The sequence below is a fragment of the Antechinus flavipes genome, chromosome 3 (assembly GCF_016432865.1).
Source record: "Antechinus flavipes isolate AdamAnt ecotype Samford, QLD, Australia chromosome 3, AdamAnt_v2, whole genome shotgun sequence".
NCBI classification, from domain to species: domain Eukaryota; kingdom Metazoa; phylum Chordata; class Mammalia; order Dasyuromorphia; family Dasyuridae; genus Antechinus; species Antechinus flavipes.
Window position 1 is genome coordinate 620,432,810 of NC_067400.1, and position 15,192 is coordinate 620,448,001.

General features: G+C 41.0%; 1 protein-coding gene across 1 annotated transcript; it reads left to right on the forward strand.

Moving 5' to 3' along the window:
• The first annotated feature begins 1,147 nt into the window (after positions 1 to 1,147).
• On the forward strand, positions 1,148 to 13,120 carry LOC127556452 (kallikrein-7-like). Its single transcript, XM_051989617.1, has 6 exons — positions 1,148 to 1,377; positions 2,474 to 2,618; positions 3,660 to 3,810; positions 4,539 to 4,789; positions 5,841 to 5,977; positions 12,897 to 13,120. The coding sequence occupies exons 2-6, from the start codon at positions 2,546 to 2,548 to the stop codon at positions 13,044 to 13,046; spliced, it is 762 nt and encodes a 253-aa protein (XP_051845577.1). The 5' UTR covers positions 1,148 to 1,377; positions 2,474 to 2,545; the 3' UTR covers positions 13,047 to 13,120.
• The last annotated feature ends 2,072 nt before the right edge of the window (positions 13,121 to 15,192 follow it).

Here is a 15,192-nt window from a genome sequence, read left to right on the forward strand (position 1 = left end):
GTTTAGGATTTAAATTGAACTCAAAGTTTGAGTTAGGATTGAGATGAGACAGTAACCAAACGCTTGCTGTATGGCAGGTACTGTTGTAACTGTTAGGGATACCAAGAGAAGAAAATAGCTGCTCCCTCCCCTCATGAAGTCAAGGCTTTAGGCAGGGTCACCAGTGGGATGGAAAGCTGAGAATCCCAGTATGGAAAGCCTGATCCTTCGAAGAGCTGAAAGCATCCTCGTAGGCCACCTAATGTAACTTCCCTGGTTTTCCAGAGATAGAAACTTTGGTCTAGGGTGGTTTGGACATGTAGCTAAGGTCATACATATAGAGAATCAGAAACAGGATTTGAACACAGTTCCTTTTCAGTCAATGCTCTTTTTACTTTGTCTTGTGTCTGAGTTATTTTTATTGACCATAAGGGAATTTCGATGGGGAAAGAAAAGGAAGAACAAAATAGACATCTACCATGAGTTCATGGGGATTTGGGGCTGGGGGAGACTTCAGAGACCTTCCCATTTTCAGATGAGGAAAGTGAGACCCAGGGAGGAGAGGTGTTTTTTCTGGGTCACACAGACAGTGACAGAGGGGTTCAAACACAGATTCAGTTTTCGTTTCCTGGCACCACTTGAATGGCATTGGGAGAGAGTCAGGGGGGAGACAGAGTCTCTCTGGAGAGCCCGGAGGCAGTCCCAGTTCTGGGGGAGTCCTTCACAAGCTACCCCATCTCTAGCTCTGAGATGCTTAACTTGAGATCCATTAGCTGGAAAACGACGGCCAGCTGCATTTCCATGTTCTCAGCAACGCTGTGACTTTTTTATGGGCTAAAAGAACATGGTTCTCAAAGCCGGCTTGGAAGTCCCTGGGCTGTTCTCCCTGAGGGCTCGGGACCCGCAGAAAGGCGCGGCCCGAGCCCGGCTGGCCTCCGGGGCGGAAGGGGCTTGTTGCTGCTCGGCGCCCGCGGGGCGAGAGGGGCGCGGAGCGGGGCACAGAGAGGGCCGGGTGCCCGAGGGATCGGGGGGCTCCGGGGCGCCTTCTTCCCAGCCCCCAGCTCTGTCCTTCTCACGGTCTTTGGGTAGGAAAGCTCCGAGAGCCCGTGCGCTGTGGGCGGGAGGGAGGCCCGGAGAAGGTGATGGGGACGGGGGGGGTGGGAGCAGCCCGACCCAGACCCCACGCAGGGAACCTCTGTTGTTTATCTTGGCCCTTCCCGCGGTCCGCGGGGGACTGAGCTCTGGGCCAGGGCGGAAGAGAGCGCGGGGGAAGGCGAGGCAGGGGCAGCTATAAGAGTTGGGAGCTTCTTGGGAGCCGGGCCCCGGAGGTTGGACCGAAGATTGCGGAGGGAGGGGAGCCCAAGCTCACGGCGTCCCCTGCTCGGAGAAGAGACTGAGGTGAGACTGCGCCCTTGCCCTCCCCTCCCAACGTCACCTTTCCTCACCTCCCCAGGCTTAGTCCTCGGTCAGGTCTGAAAGCGCCCCAAAGCCCCGCACACACCCGACCCCGCGCTCCCGGATGCAAAGGCGGGCGCCTCCTTTCCCCACTTCTCTTAGGGATTCAGAAGCCTGGCTCCGCTTGGGGGTTCAACAGCTTCCAAGCTCTTCCTCAACTCCCTCGTCCTTCCCCAGAGGGACCCCGCGGCCCCGCCCCAGCAGCCTTTGCATTCTCAAAGACCCAGGATTTGGTGGTTCCAACTTTGTACCTGAGCACCCTCTCGATTAGTACGTGTCACACTCCCGATTAGTCCTAAAAGGCCCGGGACACTTACTTCTCTGTATCCCGAAGTATCCCCTGCCCTTCTGTATTCCCCCTCCCTGCCCAAGCTTGCCTCGAGACTCCTGCCGTGGAGTCCCACAATCCTGCTACAATTCAGGCAATCCGGAGCGTCAGCTGTGGTCTGGGACCCTGATTTGAAAGAGCCTTTGCCTCCAACTGCCCCCCCCCTTCTCCCTCCCTTCCCACCATTCTCCCCTTAGTCACCTGCCAGGCGCAGCGTCTAGGCTCAAGGCAGCAGCTCCCTCACTTACCCCATCCCGAAACCACTTGTTCCCCCTCTTTCCCTAGAGAAAATGCCTCTCCCGGCCCTCTTCACACACGAATGTCTCAGCCTGGGCTCCAATCCTCCTCTTTTCTTCAGAGGTTGTGGTGGGGGCAGGTTAGCAGAGGGAGCCCTGGATCTCTTGGTCCTGGAGGCTGAGCAGGAGCTGGGGCCCCTGACCTTCTGTTCCTGGTGGGAGTGGGCTGAGGGCACAGCCGGCTACAGTGAGAAAGCAGACTGAGTTTGGAGCAAGGGGACTGGGATTCTAATCGCATTTCTGCGTGTTAGGCAAGTCACGGGATGGGAACGTCTGCATCCCTCCAGTGGGATGGAGTGGGGGCAGGGCAGACACTCGGGACTCTGGGGGGCAAGGATCAGGAGGCTCAGATTCCTAGGACTCCAAGGAGGTGAAAGTCAGAGGCTCATGCCAGCCTGTGTCTGATTGCTCCTAGGCCCTCCAGGAGAGAAGTCCCTCCAAGGGGGTGAGCCATCTGGGAGACAGAAGCAGCCAAGAAGACGTGGCCATGGCCCCTAACCTTTGGCAATTACAGCTGCTAATGCTGGCAGTTGTCCCCTGGGCCCAGGAAAGTGAGCCAGGTAAGGCAAGGGGTGGGCCCCACAGTCTCCCTGCCTCCTTTACCCTTAATTTCTGTTGACCTTTTCCAGAATGCCCCATGTGAGCTTCTCCTGCACTCCCTTCTTGACCTAAATTGGTTCCCTGAGTGACTCCCCACTCTCTATGCACACCTCTTTCTGCTTTTATCTCCATGGGCCTCTGTCTCCTAGCCTCGGTTTCTCCTCTCAAGCCTCTCTTACCCTTTCCATTTCCATGGACCCAAATCAAAACCTTTCCCCCCATCCCACCTTCAAAGACAACTCCCTCTTAAACTGTTTCAGTCAATATATCTTCCTATTCTAATAGATTTCTATGGGTGTCTCCTGTAAGGTTGAGGTTATCTCCCTCTGTTTCTGTGTTTTTGAGGTTCCCTTCCTTTGCTTTTTTTCTCCTGATGTCTCTCTTCTGCTTTCTTTATCATCTCCTTACCATAAAATACTTCACTGGTTCCTAATAACCCAGGTTAGTGGTTCCCCATTTCATCCCCCTAAAAGCTTTCTTTCTCTACATTTCCAAGTCTGTCTCTGTCATTTTCCCTTTTGACACTATATAACAAACTCCAACAAGCTTCACTTTCACCAGCCTTCCATCTTTTATTCAGTATCTCCTTTCTATGTGTCTCTGTGGACCATTTTTCGCTTCTGGCTCTCAACCATCCCCCTCACAACTCTGTATTCTTGAGAAGCTCCTCTCCTTCATTGTGTATATTTGTCTTTGTGCCTCCATCTTCTTTTCTCCTTTGCTTTCATTATCCTGACTTGTTTTTCTAAATGCTCAGTGAAGGATGTCTTCCCCTGATCCTTAAGACGTCCCTCATTCTCCATTTCTTTGTCTGTCTCTCTGTTTCTTTCTCTGTGTGCATCCCTCTCCCGATTCAGCCTCTTCAAGCCAGGCTTCCCTATCTCAGTGGTCCAGAAACACTCTCCCTTCTCCTTTTCTCCCCTGGCTCCCCCTTTCCCTTCTCCTTTTCCTCTTTTCCTTTTCCTTCCCTTCATCAACAGGGGTTTTTTTTTTCCTTACAGAGGCTAAGGAGCAAATAAGCACTGCAGGGAAGAACTGTACAAGATCGGAACACCCATGGCATGCGGTCCTTTTAAATGGATCTCACCCCTACTGTAGTGGAGTGCTTTTGGATAGGAACTGGGTGGTCACAGCTGCCCACTGCTACTTAAGGTAAGGAGGTGAGAGCCACAAGAGGGGAGGGAAGTCTTTCTTTTCTATTTTTTCTCTACTCAGTCTCTCTCTTTTTTCTCTATTTCTATCTGCATGTCTCCATCTGTTTTCTTTCTTTCTTTCCTTTCTCCTTGTCCTTGTCTTTGTCTTCCTTGTCCTCCTCCTTTCTTCTTCTTCTTCTTCTTCTTCTTCTTCTTCTTCTTCTTCTTCTTCTTCTTCTTCTTCTTCTTCTTCTTCTTCTTCTTCTTCTTCTTCTTCTTCTTCTTCTTCTTCTTCTTTTCCTCTTCCTCCTCCTCCTCCGCCTCCTCCTTTTTGTGACCCCATGTGAGGCTTTCTTGGAGTGGTTTGCCATTTCCTTCTCCAGCTAATTTTACAGATGAGAAAACTGAAGTTCACAGGGTAAAGAGACTTTCTCAGGGTCACATAGCTAGTGAGTATCTGAAGCTGAATTTGAACTCATGAAAATGAGACTTTTACATTCCCTACTCAGTGCTCTATGCACTATGGCACTCCCTACAGACCCCAGTCTAAGACCAACGAACTAGAAACTGAGAGGGTAATAAAATCAAGCCTAAATCTCTTGTGGTTTGTCTCTCTCCAATGGTCTTCCTCCTGTCTCTCTATCCCTGTGAATCTCTACCTGTTGTTTTCACATTCAGAGCATTTCTTCCTTTATTTTTGTTTTTCTTTTATTTAGTGCATTTCTAACAATCTCTTTGACTCCCCAGAAAGTACAATGTCTACCTGGGCAAACGCCATTTCAAGAAGGAGAGGCGGGTTGTCAAGATCAAGGCATACAGGTCTTATCTCCATCCTGAGTACTCTCCAGACACCCATACCAATGACATTATGTTGATAAAGCTAAGTAAGCCATTCCCATTGGGGAATCAAATTGAACCTGCCAATCTACCCACCAAGTGTGTCTCACCTGGTACCACCTGTACAGTCTCTGGCTGGGGCATCACCAGCAGCCCAAAAGGTAAGTCTGCACCATTAGATGTCCTGTTGTCCAGCCCTCAGGGATTTGGGCATCTTATCCTCTCAAAGAGCTAGAAATTCACCTATCTCAGCCCCCATGGACCCACACATCCATTCACCATAACCCTCAGGGACCCAGGCTTTCCACCTCTTGTGCCTTTAGAGACACAGGTACTGAGATATCTGAAAATTTTCCAGGTCTACAGGACCCGATATCCTTGTTACCCCTTAGAGACCTAAGAAGTCACTTACTTCCCAGGAATAACATTCCTAGTCTCTAGTTTTCAAGGACCAAGATACCTCATCCAATAAGTTATATTCCCTCAGGCATATCATGGGAATCAAAATATCCAAGGACGGGAGAATTTACAGGGACCTCGATGGCCACGTAGCCCAACAGATACATTAAAGTCTATTTGAATTGTTCAACCCTCAGTAATCATACTCTGTCAAGAATTAGGGAAAAAATCATCTCGGTACCCATGCTCGGAGAACCCAACCGTCTCATTTCCACGAGACTTTGCAAGGATTCAAACCCCTTAACAACTTAAGCCCTGGGAGTTCAGATGTCCAACCCTGGCATTTTTCAGGAATTTAGGTCTCCTGCCCTTTCCTTGTCCCCGCCCTAATTCTTCCTCCTGGAGAACCATACATGTCAGATTCCTGCCTATCTGCCTTCTGCCCTTTGACACCTGAACCCTTAGCTTTTCAATCCTGTTCTCCTAGCTGGGGACAGACACTCAGGACCACCAGAGAATATTTCCTGGACACTCAAATATCTGAGCTTTATGTCTACCTGCCTTTGACTCTCAGAAATAAGAACTTTTACTCCCCAAACTCCCATCTCTTGGGAACCCACACTTTCTAATTCCCAGTTTTTATGCCTTAAATAGTGGCTAACCTTGGTTCTATCTGCATCAGAAATCTAGGCATTAGGAATCCCCAGATCCTGACCTCCCAACTCATGGGATTGGAGTAGCTAGGGATCCCCATCTTATTCCTTTTGATTGACTGAGAATCTTACATGCTCATCCCCCTCCTCATCCCAACAGAGACATATCCAGATAAGATCCAGTGTACAGATGTGAATGTCCTCTCCACTTCAGACTGCAAGAAGATTTACCAGGATAAAATACAGGACTCCATGTTGTGCGCTGCCCTCCCCAATTCTACAGTCAACGCTTGCAACGTGAGTCACTACATCTTTCTGGGTCTCCTCCTTTCACCTTCTCCCTTCTTCTTTTCTCTTCTCTCTCTTCTTTCTCTCTCCTTCCTCTCTTTCTTTTCTCTCACTCTTTCTCATCTCTTCTTCTCTTTCCTTCTCCTCCTTCTTTTTCTCTATTTCTCTCTGCCTCTCTAGAGGGCCCCAGAGATTCATTCTTGTTTTTCTTCTGATTTAATACATAACAGCAGCTAGGAAGAATAAAATGCTAGATCTACACTCAGGAAGACCTGAGTTCAAATCCACACTAGCTGTGTGACTTTGGAAATGAATGGCTTCACATTTATCTGCCTCACATTTATCTATCCTCATAAATAAAATGGGGATAGTATTCACTACTCTGAGCTGTTGTGATATTTAAAAGAGATAATATATAAAGGATTTTGCAAATTTAAAAACCCTTTATAAATACTAGCTTTTACTGCCAGTGACTTAGATGAAATCATAGAGAGTGGGCTCATTAGATTTTCAGATGATTAAAAAAAATAGGAAGATCATGATAGTAGAATCTGGAAATAACTTGATAAGGGCCCCAGGGCCAAATCTAATCAGATGGTATATGATAGTGATAAATGTAAAGTTACAAATTTGAGTTCAAAAAGTCATTTTTCACAAATATCAAATGGGAAAAGAATTATTAGAGAGCAATTCCTGTGAACCAAATTGGAATTTTAGGGGATTGAGACCTCAATTTGAGCCATCAAGTATGGTCAGATACTTAGGCTGTATGAATTAAAGGGAAAAGTCAAGAATGAGTTAGTGACTTAATAATCTACCCTGGGCAAATGTCATGTGGATCATTGTGTTGGGAATATTATATGAAGAAGGATGGTAAGAAGCTGGAGATGGAGAAGCTGTTTGATAGTACAGTTGGGTAAATCTAATACAAGTTGAATAACTGAATGCAAAATGTTTATCTTAATGGAATGAGGTCAGCTTGGAAACAGGTGTTTATGGGAATTCCTCAAATATCTCCCCTAGGTCCAGGGCTATTAAACACTTTTTTAAATCAGTGATTTGAAAAAAGTCATGCTTGTCAAATGGAAAAAATAACAACAAGATTGGAGGGGGTGCCTCCAATGAGAGTCAGGATTTAGACCGGATTAACAGGCTGGAACGATAACCTTAATTAATTTAGATGAATTTATACCATGGATACAGAAAAATCATGACAAAAATCAGCCTTAAATACAGAGTGAGAATATACATTGGCAAAATCAATCTAGGGGTCTAAGTTGACCATCAACTCAATATATATTTATTGTGTTTAGGGCATTCCTAAAAGCTAAGCTTCCCTGGACTATATGAAGAAAGACATAATGGTCAGATCAAGGTTGATGTTCATTCAATTTGCATTTTCTCTGGTCAGATCACATCTGTTGCCTTCTGTACAACCTATTCTAATAAAGACAAAGACAAAGTGCTAGTTTGAGGTGGGAAATGAGATTGGTAAGAGAATTAGGCAATCTGTCATTGTAATTGCCTTGGATTATTGAATTTTTAAGAAGAGCTAAGTCTGTCATAGTTGATCATCATAATTTGTTTTCTGATTCTGCTCATTTCCCCCAGCATCAGTTCATGTTAAATCTTGCCAGGCTTTTCTGAAAAATGCCTTTTTCATCATTCCTTACAGAACAATTATATTCCATTATTTACATATACCATAATTTATTCAGCCCTTCCCCAAGTGATGGACATGTACTCATTTTCAAATTCTTTGCAATCACATAAAGAGCTGCTACAAACATTTTTTCACATTTGGTCCTTTCCTCTCTTTTATGACTTTTTGGGGTTATAGACAACACCACGGCTAGATGAAGGATATGAACAGTTTGATAGCCCTTTGGACATAATTCCAAATTGCTTTACAGAATGATTGGATCAGTTCACAAATCTACTAACAATGCATTAGTGTCCCAATTTTCCCATGTCCCATTCAACATTTATCATTATCTTTTCCTGTCATCTTAGGAAATCTGATAGGTATAAGGGAGTACCTCAGAGTTGTTTTAATTTTCATTTCACTAATCAATAGTGATTTAGAACATTTTAAAATATGACTCTAATTTCTTCATTTGAGAATTCTCTGTTCATATCCTTTGAACATTTATCAATTGGAACATGACTTGCATTCTTATAAATTTGACTTATAAAATTTGCATTTTAGAAATGAGACTTTTATTAGTGTTTCTGATAAAAGTTGTTTCCCAGCTTTCTACTTCCTTTCTAATCTTGACTGCACAGATTTTATTTGTGACAAAACCTTTTAAATTTAATCAATTTCATAATTGTTTCATAATGTTCTCTATTTCTTGTTTGATCACAAATTACTTCCTTCCTCCAAAAATCTGACAGGTAAATTATCCCTTGTTCTCCTAATTTGCTTATTGTATCACACTTTCCGTCTAAATCATATACCCTTTATAAGGTGTGAGATGTTGATCTGTGCCTAGTTTCTGCCATACTGTTTTCTGGTGTTCCCAAAAGTTTTTGTTAAATATTGAGTTTTTATTCCAAAGGCTGGATTCTTTGGCTTTATCAAACATAGATTACTATAGTCATTGACTATTGTGTCTTGTGTAGTTAACCTATTCTACTGATTCACCACTCTATTTCTTAACTATTACCAAATGGTTTTGATGACCACAACTTTATAGTAAAATTTAGGACTGCCTTTGAAGGTTTTTTTTTTCCCATTGCTAATATTTTATATAAAATTTTCACATTAATATTCATCAGAGAGATCGGACTATAATTTTCTTTCTCTGTTTTGGCTCTATCTGGTTTAGCTATCAGCACCATATTTATGTCCTAAAAGGAATTTGTCAGAACTCCTTTGCCCATTTTTCAAAATAGTTCATATAGTATTGTAATTTGTTCTTTAAATGTCTCGTTAGCTTGTAAATTCATCTGGTATTGGATATTTTTTTCTTAGGGAATTCATTGATGGCTTGTTTAATCCCCACCCCCCAAATGGGATTAAGGCTTTTATTTTCTCTTATGTTAATCTGAACAATTTATATTTTTGTAAATATTTATCCCTTTCAATTAGATTATCAGATTGTTGACATACAGTTGGACAAAATAGCTCCTAATTATTGCTTTAATTTCTTATTCATTAGTGACAAATTCACTCTTATTATTTTTGATCCTGATAGTTTGATTTTCTTCTTTTCTTTTACTACTCAAATTAATCAAAGGTTTATCTATTTTGTTGATTCCCTACCCCCACCCCCATAAGCCAGTAGTTTGTTTTATTTATTAGTTCAATAGTTTTCTTATTTTCAATTTTGCTAATCTCTCTGTATATTTTCAGAATTTCAAATTTAGTATTTAATTGGGTTTAAAAAAATGTGTTCTTTTTCTAGCTTTCTTAGCTCCAATTCCCTATTTTATGCATATAAGCAATTAGATCTATCAAATTTCCCTAAGAACTGCTTGATCTGTATCTACTAAGTTTTGGTATATTTTATCACTATTATCATTCTCTTGGATGAAATTATTAATTGTTCCTATAATTTGTGGTTTGAGCACTCATTCTTTAGGATTACACTATTTAATTTTCAATTTTTTTCTATCTTTTCCCTGTTCCTTTACTGCATTATGATCCGAAAAGGATGCATTTACTATTTTTGCCTTTCTGCATTTGATTGTGAGGTTTTTACATTTTTGTGCAGGTGCCATGTACCAGTGAGAAAAAGGCATATTCCCTTTATTTCCCATCAAATTTTCCCCAGAGGTCTATCATATTTAAATTTTCTAAGATTCTTGTAACCTCTTTAACTTCTTTCTTGTTTATTTTGTGGTTAGATTTGTCTAATTTTGAGAGGGGGGAGGTTAAGGTCTTCCACTGGTATAGTTTTCTTGTCTATTTCTTCATATAACTGACTTATTTCTCTAAGAATTTGAATGCTATTTGGTACATGTATGTTTAGCATTGATATTACTTTATTGTCTATGGTATCTTTTAACAAGATATAGTTTCTTTCCTTATCTTTTTAATGAGATTTTTTTTTTACTTTTGCTTTGTCTGAGACTAGAATTGCTACCAGTACTTTTTAAAAATTTCAGCTGAAGCATAATATATTCTGCTTTAACCTCTTACCTTTACTCTATGTATATCTCTCTGTTTCAAATGTGTTTCTTGTAAGCAAAATATGGAAGGAGTCTGGCTTTTAATCCAATTTGCTATCCACTTCTGTTTTACAGGAGAGTTAATCCCATTTACATTCACAGTTATGATTATCAGCTACATGTTTACCTTCATCCTGTTTTCTTCCATTTATACTTTTTTTCACTCTTTCTCCCCTATCCCTCCTTACCAATGTTTTATCTGCCCAGCCTCTCCCCAATCTGCTTTCCCTTTTATCACCACTTCTCCCCTCTCTTACCATTTTCTCCTACTGTTTCTGCCCCTCCCTTTTCTTTTCCATTTTTCCTCCTACTTCTTTATAAGGCAAGATAAATTTTTATATCCCACTGAGTGTTCTCTAACAGCCCTAATAAAAGATAGAGTTTTCAAGATCATCTTGCTATATAGGAATGTAAACAATTTAACCTTTAAATAATGTTTGTTTTTTCTTTCCTGTTTACTTTTTTATGCTTCTCTTGAATCTTGTATTTGAAGACCCAATTTTCTGTTTAGTTCTGGTCTTTTCATTAGAAATGATTGAAAGTCCCCTACTTCTTTAAAGGTCCATCTCCTCCCCTGAAAGATGATGTTCAGTCTTGCTGGGTAGCTTATTCTTGGTTGTAATCAAGGTCATTTGCCATCTGGAATATGGTATTTCAGGCTCTCAGATTCATTATTGAGGAAGTTGTCAAATCCTGGGGAATCCTAACTATGACTCCTTAATATTTGAATTGAAGTTTCTGGCAGCTTGTAGTATTTTCTCCTTGAGTTTATAATTCTGGAGCTTTGCTACAATATTTCTTGGAGTTTTCCTTGTGGGATCTCTTCTGGGAGATGATCAATGACTTCTTTCAATGATTATTTTGCCTTCTGATTTTACTTCAGGGCAGTTTGATGATTTAAAAAAAAATTTCAAAATAAATATAAATTATATATAAAATTAAAAAAAGAAAGGCAGAAAACAAAGCCAAAACAGAATATTGTTATGTGCTTATTGTGGAGGATTCAAAATATATAACAATCCATTTTCACTTCAAGAAAGCATATAGAATAATAAAAGAAATTATATTCATGATGCTTCATTTTTTCTTTGCTTTTTTATAAGTTGGTCTTTTGTTTTCTGATGTGTACTTTTTTTTTTTTTTTAACTTCCCCTTTTCATTCCCCATACCTCCCCCAGGCAGGTTACAGTTATATACCCACATCTATATATATATACCCACATCTACATATATATGTATATATATACACATACATACTAGAGCTATATGCATACATACCTACAATTACTCAGACACACATACACACATTTACCCATATGTAAATATGCATCTAAACACGATTAGTATGGCTTACATATAATATGGATTTCTCTGTTGATTGGATCATTGCTTGATTTTTGTCTAAGATCAATGATTACTAGTCCCAATTTTTTTCTAATAAATTCTAATAAATCCTTCCCTTATATTCTTCCCCCACTCTTTGCTTCCCCTTTTCTCACCTCTCATTCTTTTGGTCACAGCTTTCAAGTAGTCCAATTATTCTTAGACTTTCTCTTCTTGGATCTGCTCTCCAGATCTGTTGTTTTTCTTATATTTCACATTCTGTTCTATTTTTTCATTCTTTGTATTCTGCTTTTTTTTATTCCTTGGTCTTACAATTTGTAGCTTCACTGGCTTCCCCTTACCTAATTCTAATTTTCAAAGAATCATTTTCTTCTGTAAGATTCTGTATCTCCTTTTCTAGTTGCTTAATCTTTGTTTTTCATAATCTTGTTTTTCTTAGATTTTTTTTAGTCTCTCAATCTCAATCTCAAATAATCTCTCAATAAGAGATTATTTAATTTTTAATTTTTTTTTTTTATTCTATAAATTCTCTCTGGGCAGGGAGCTATTTATCATTATTTTTTTTTTTTAAACTTCATTGTTCTCCTCTGAAGCTGAACCTTGGTTTTTCTTATTCCCATAGTAAATTTTTATGGTTCAGTTCTTTCCTCTTTGTTGGTTCATTTTTTAAAAATGAGAAATATTAATGTAAGACACTCTAATTGTGGCGGGAGGGGGAATGTGGAGCTTCAAACTTCCTTTCAAATTTCCTCTTTGAGGAGACTTGGAACAACTCCTGCACCATTGCTTCCACACTAACTCTGTGTGCAGGTTCCTTCTCACCCAGGGCCTGGTCTCTGCTGCACAGCTGGGCCTGGTGTTCCTAATCAGAAGTTCCCTCAGCCTTCTCAGCCTCAGATTCCTAACTCTGCAGGCTCTCCAGGAGGTGAAAGTTTCTCTTGCTGAGGCTCCAACCAAACTCTTACTAGCCCCAGAGGTCCTCACTTGGTGCGTCTCTGGAGCTATCCTACAGGTTTTCACACTTCACACTGGTTAATCCCTGGCCTGGAGTTTTTCTTTACATCTTCTTGAGTTGCCCCAAGAGAATCCTTGTTCTGCCCCAACTCTTGGTTATTCACCAGTCTATGTTCTCCTTCACCAGATGACACAGTGAGAAGGGAAGCTCTTGTCACTACCCAGGGATTGGGACCCAAGGGACAATGTGAGCCATTATCTGGGGAAGGTCCTTGTTCACAGCTGATTCCCCATTCTCTGTCTTGCAATTGGCCCCCTTGGAACAATGTCCTCTCTTAGTAAAGGAACTTTGTCAAGCAGCTCAGGCGTTGGACTCTTGGAAGTGGGATTTGGGATTGTGGTGTCCACTAAAAATGTCCCTTGATTTGAAAATGTCCTATTTCTCTCTTTTCAGGGCGACACTGGGGGACCCTTGATATGTGATAAATCCTTGCAGGGCCTGGTATCCTGGGGAGGTTCCACTTGTGGCCAGCCCAATGAGCCTGGTGTCTACACTAATTTTTGCCGGTTTTTGCCCTGGGTTACAAAAATCATGAAGAATTAAAAAAAAGTGTGTGTGTGTCTTGGTGGAGGAAAGGGTACTTGGGGGTTGAACTCCAAATAAATGTGATTTCTACACACCTGTCTGTATTTACATCTACACCTTATGCCTTTGCCTTGAGAAAGGAGAAACACGCAGAGGTAAAATAGAATAAGCAGTTTGGGGACTAGAAACCTCTGTCCCTCCTACCCAACTTCAGATGGAAAAGAATTTAGGGGAGAGGAGAAATAGGAGGATGCAGGGAGAGAAGTGTCAGTCTCTGGAAAATATTTCCAAGACTCCATGTAGGGAACACTATTGACCTCTAAGAGAATGAATGACTGAGACACTTGCCGAAGTCCAAGGAGAAGCCCCGAAGTCATATTTGTATCTTCTTTTCTAATTAGTTACCTTTTTTGATAATCTTGTTTTTCTTGGATAATTTTAATCTTTATTTATTTATTTTACTTTTTCCCTAATGTCTCTCGTTTGATTTTTGAAGTCTTTTTTGATTTCTTCTATACATTTTCTCTGAGCAGGAAGCCATTTACCATTACACTTTGGGGCAGAAGAAGCTATTTTTTAACTTCATTGTTAAAGATGAACCCCAGTCTTCCCTGTTCCCGTAGTATTTTTATGGTTGAGTTCTTTCATCTTTATTCATTTTTTTCAATGAGAAGTATTCGTATTAATATCTCTAATTGTGGGGTGGAGTGATGGTCCCCCTAGTTTCACTTCAGCTCTCCCTTCCAACCTGGAACCTCCAACCAAGAGCTTCACCCTCCCCCAAGTGCCTGAAGCCAGCAGAGTCCTTGCCCCACTGCTTCTGAACTCCCGGTGTGCTGATTCCTTCTCACCCATGGCCATCTCTGCAGTGCTGCTGGGCCTGTCATTCCTAATCAGGAGAGGCTCCTACTGCCTTCTGGGACTCAGAATCCAGACTCCCCTCCAGGAGGTGAAAGTTTCTGTGGTTCCCCCAGAGGCTCCAGCCAAACCCAACTAGTCCAAAGGCTCTACACTAGGCTTTTCTGCAGAGATAGCCTGGAGGTGTTTACACTTAGAGTGGGTTAATCAACAGCCTGGGGGCTTTGTTTGGATTTTCTGGGGTTGTATGTGGAGGAGCCCTGTTCTGCCCCAAGCGTTGTTTTTTATTTATTTATTCATCTATCTATTTATCATCTATCTAATCTACCTATTTATTTATTTATTTTATTTGTATCTTTTTTTTTTTTTGTATTTTTATTTTTTACCTTTTTTTTTTTTTTTTAAACCAATCTAAGTATGTCCCGAGATTTATAGGAGAAGTCTGGAGACCTTGAAAATTATTAAACTTCTTTGCCATCTTCTCAGACTTCTCCCCCCAAAAAGTACTTTTTTAAAATGCCTTTTCCATATTCTAGACACCATGCTAAAAGCTGGCACTATGAAGAAATGTAAAAAACAAATTCTACTTTCCAAAAATACACCAGGATCATTTTCTTCTGTACCCCTTCCTTCCTTGATGGTGCTCTCCCATTGTGTAACCAAAAAAATCAAACAAACCAACAATTAAGCAGAATCAATTGATAAAGAGACCTCATCTGATAATGAACATCATTTTCTGTACCCATGATCCCTCGCCTCTCTGCCAAGAAGAACAAGGAGGTGTATTTCATCATTTCACAGTCTGGATGAAGATCGGTCCTGGTACTTAATTTGAGTTCATCTGTCTTGTGTTTCCTTTTATTCATTTCTATTCACTTCAATAAGTAGTATTGTATTGTAGTATCATTGAAAGCATGGCTTGTTTAGCCCAGTTCTTGGCACAGAGTAAGCTCTTAATAAATGATTATAATCGACTGATTTTTGGTTTCCTTTCTTCTTGAACAGTTCATTCCATGTTTCATTCAATTCTTCATATTTGCTCCTCATCAGTAAAATAATATTCCCAATATTTATAGACTAGCTGTAAGCTTTGGGAAGTTTCATTGATGACTATACAGTTTCTTTCCAGGTTTTTTTTTTTAACTACCCTAAAAATGCTGCCATGAAAATATTATATGTTATGGGACTTTCAAGGGCAGATATTTGGAGTCACAGAGCATTGAGTGCTGAGTCTGAAGTCTAGAATATTCATCTTTATATGAAAAGAAAGGGCAAGAGAGAGAGAGAGAGAGAGAGAGAGAGAGAG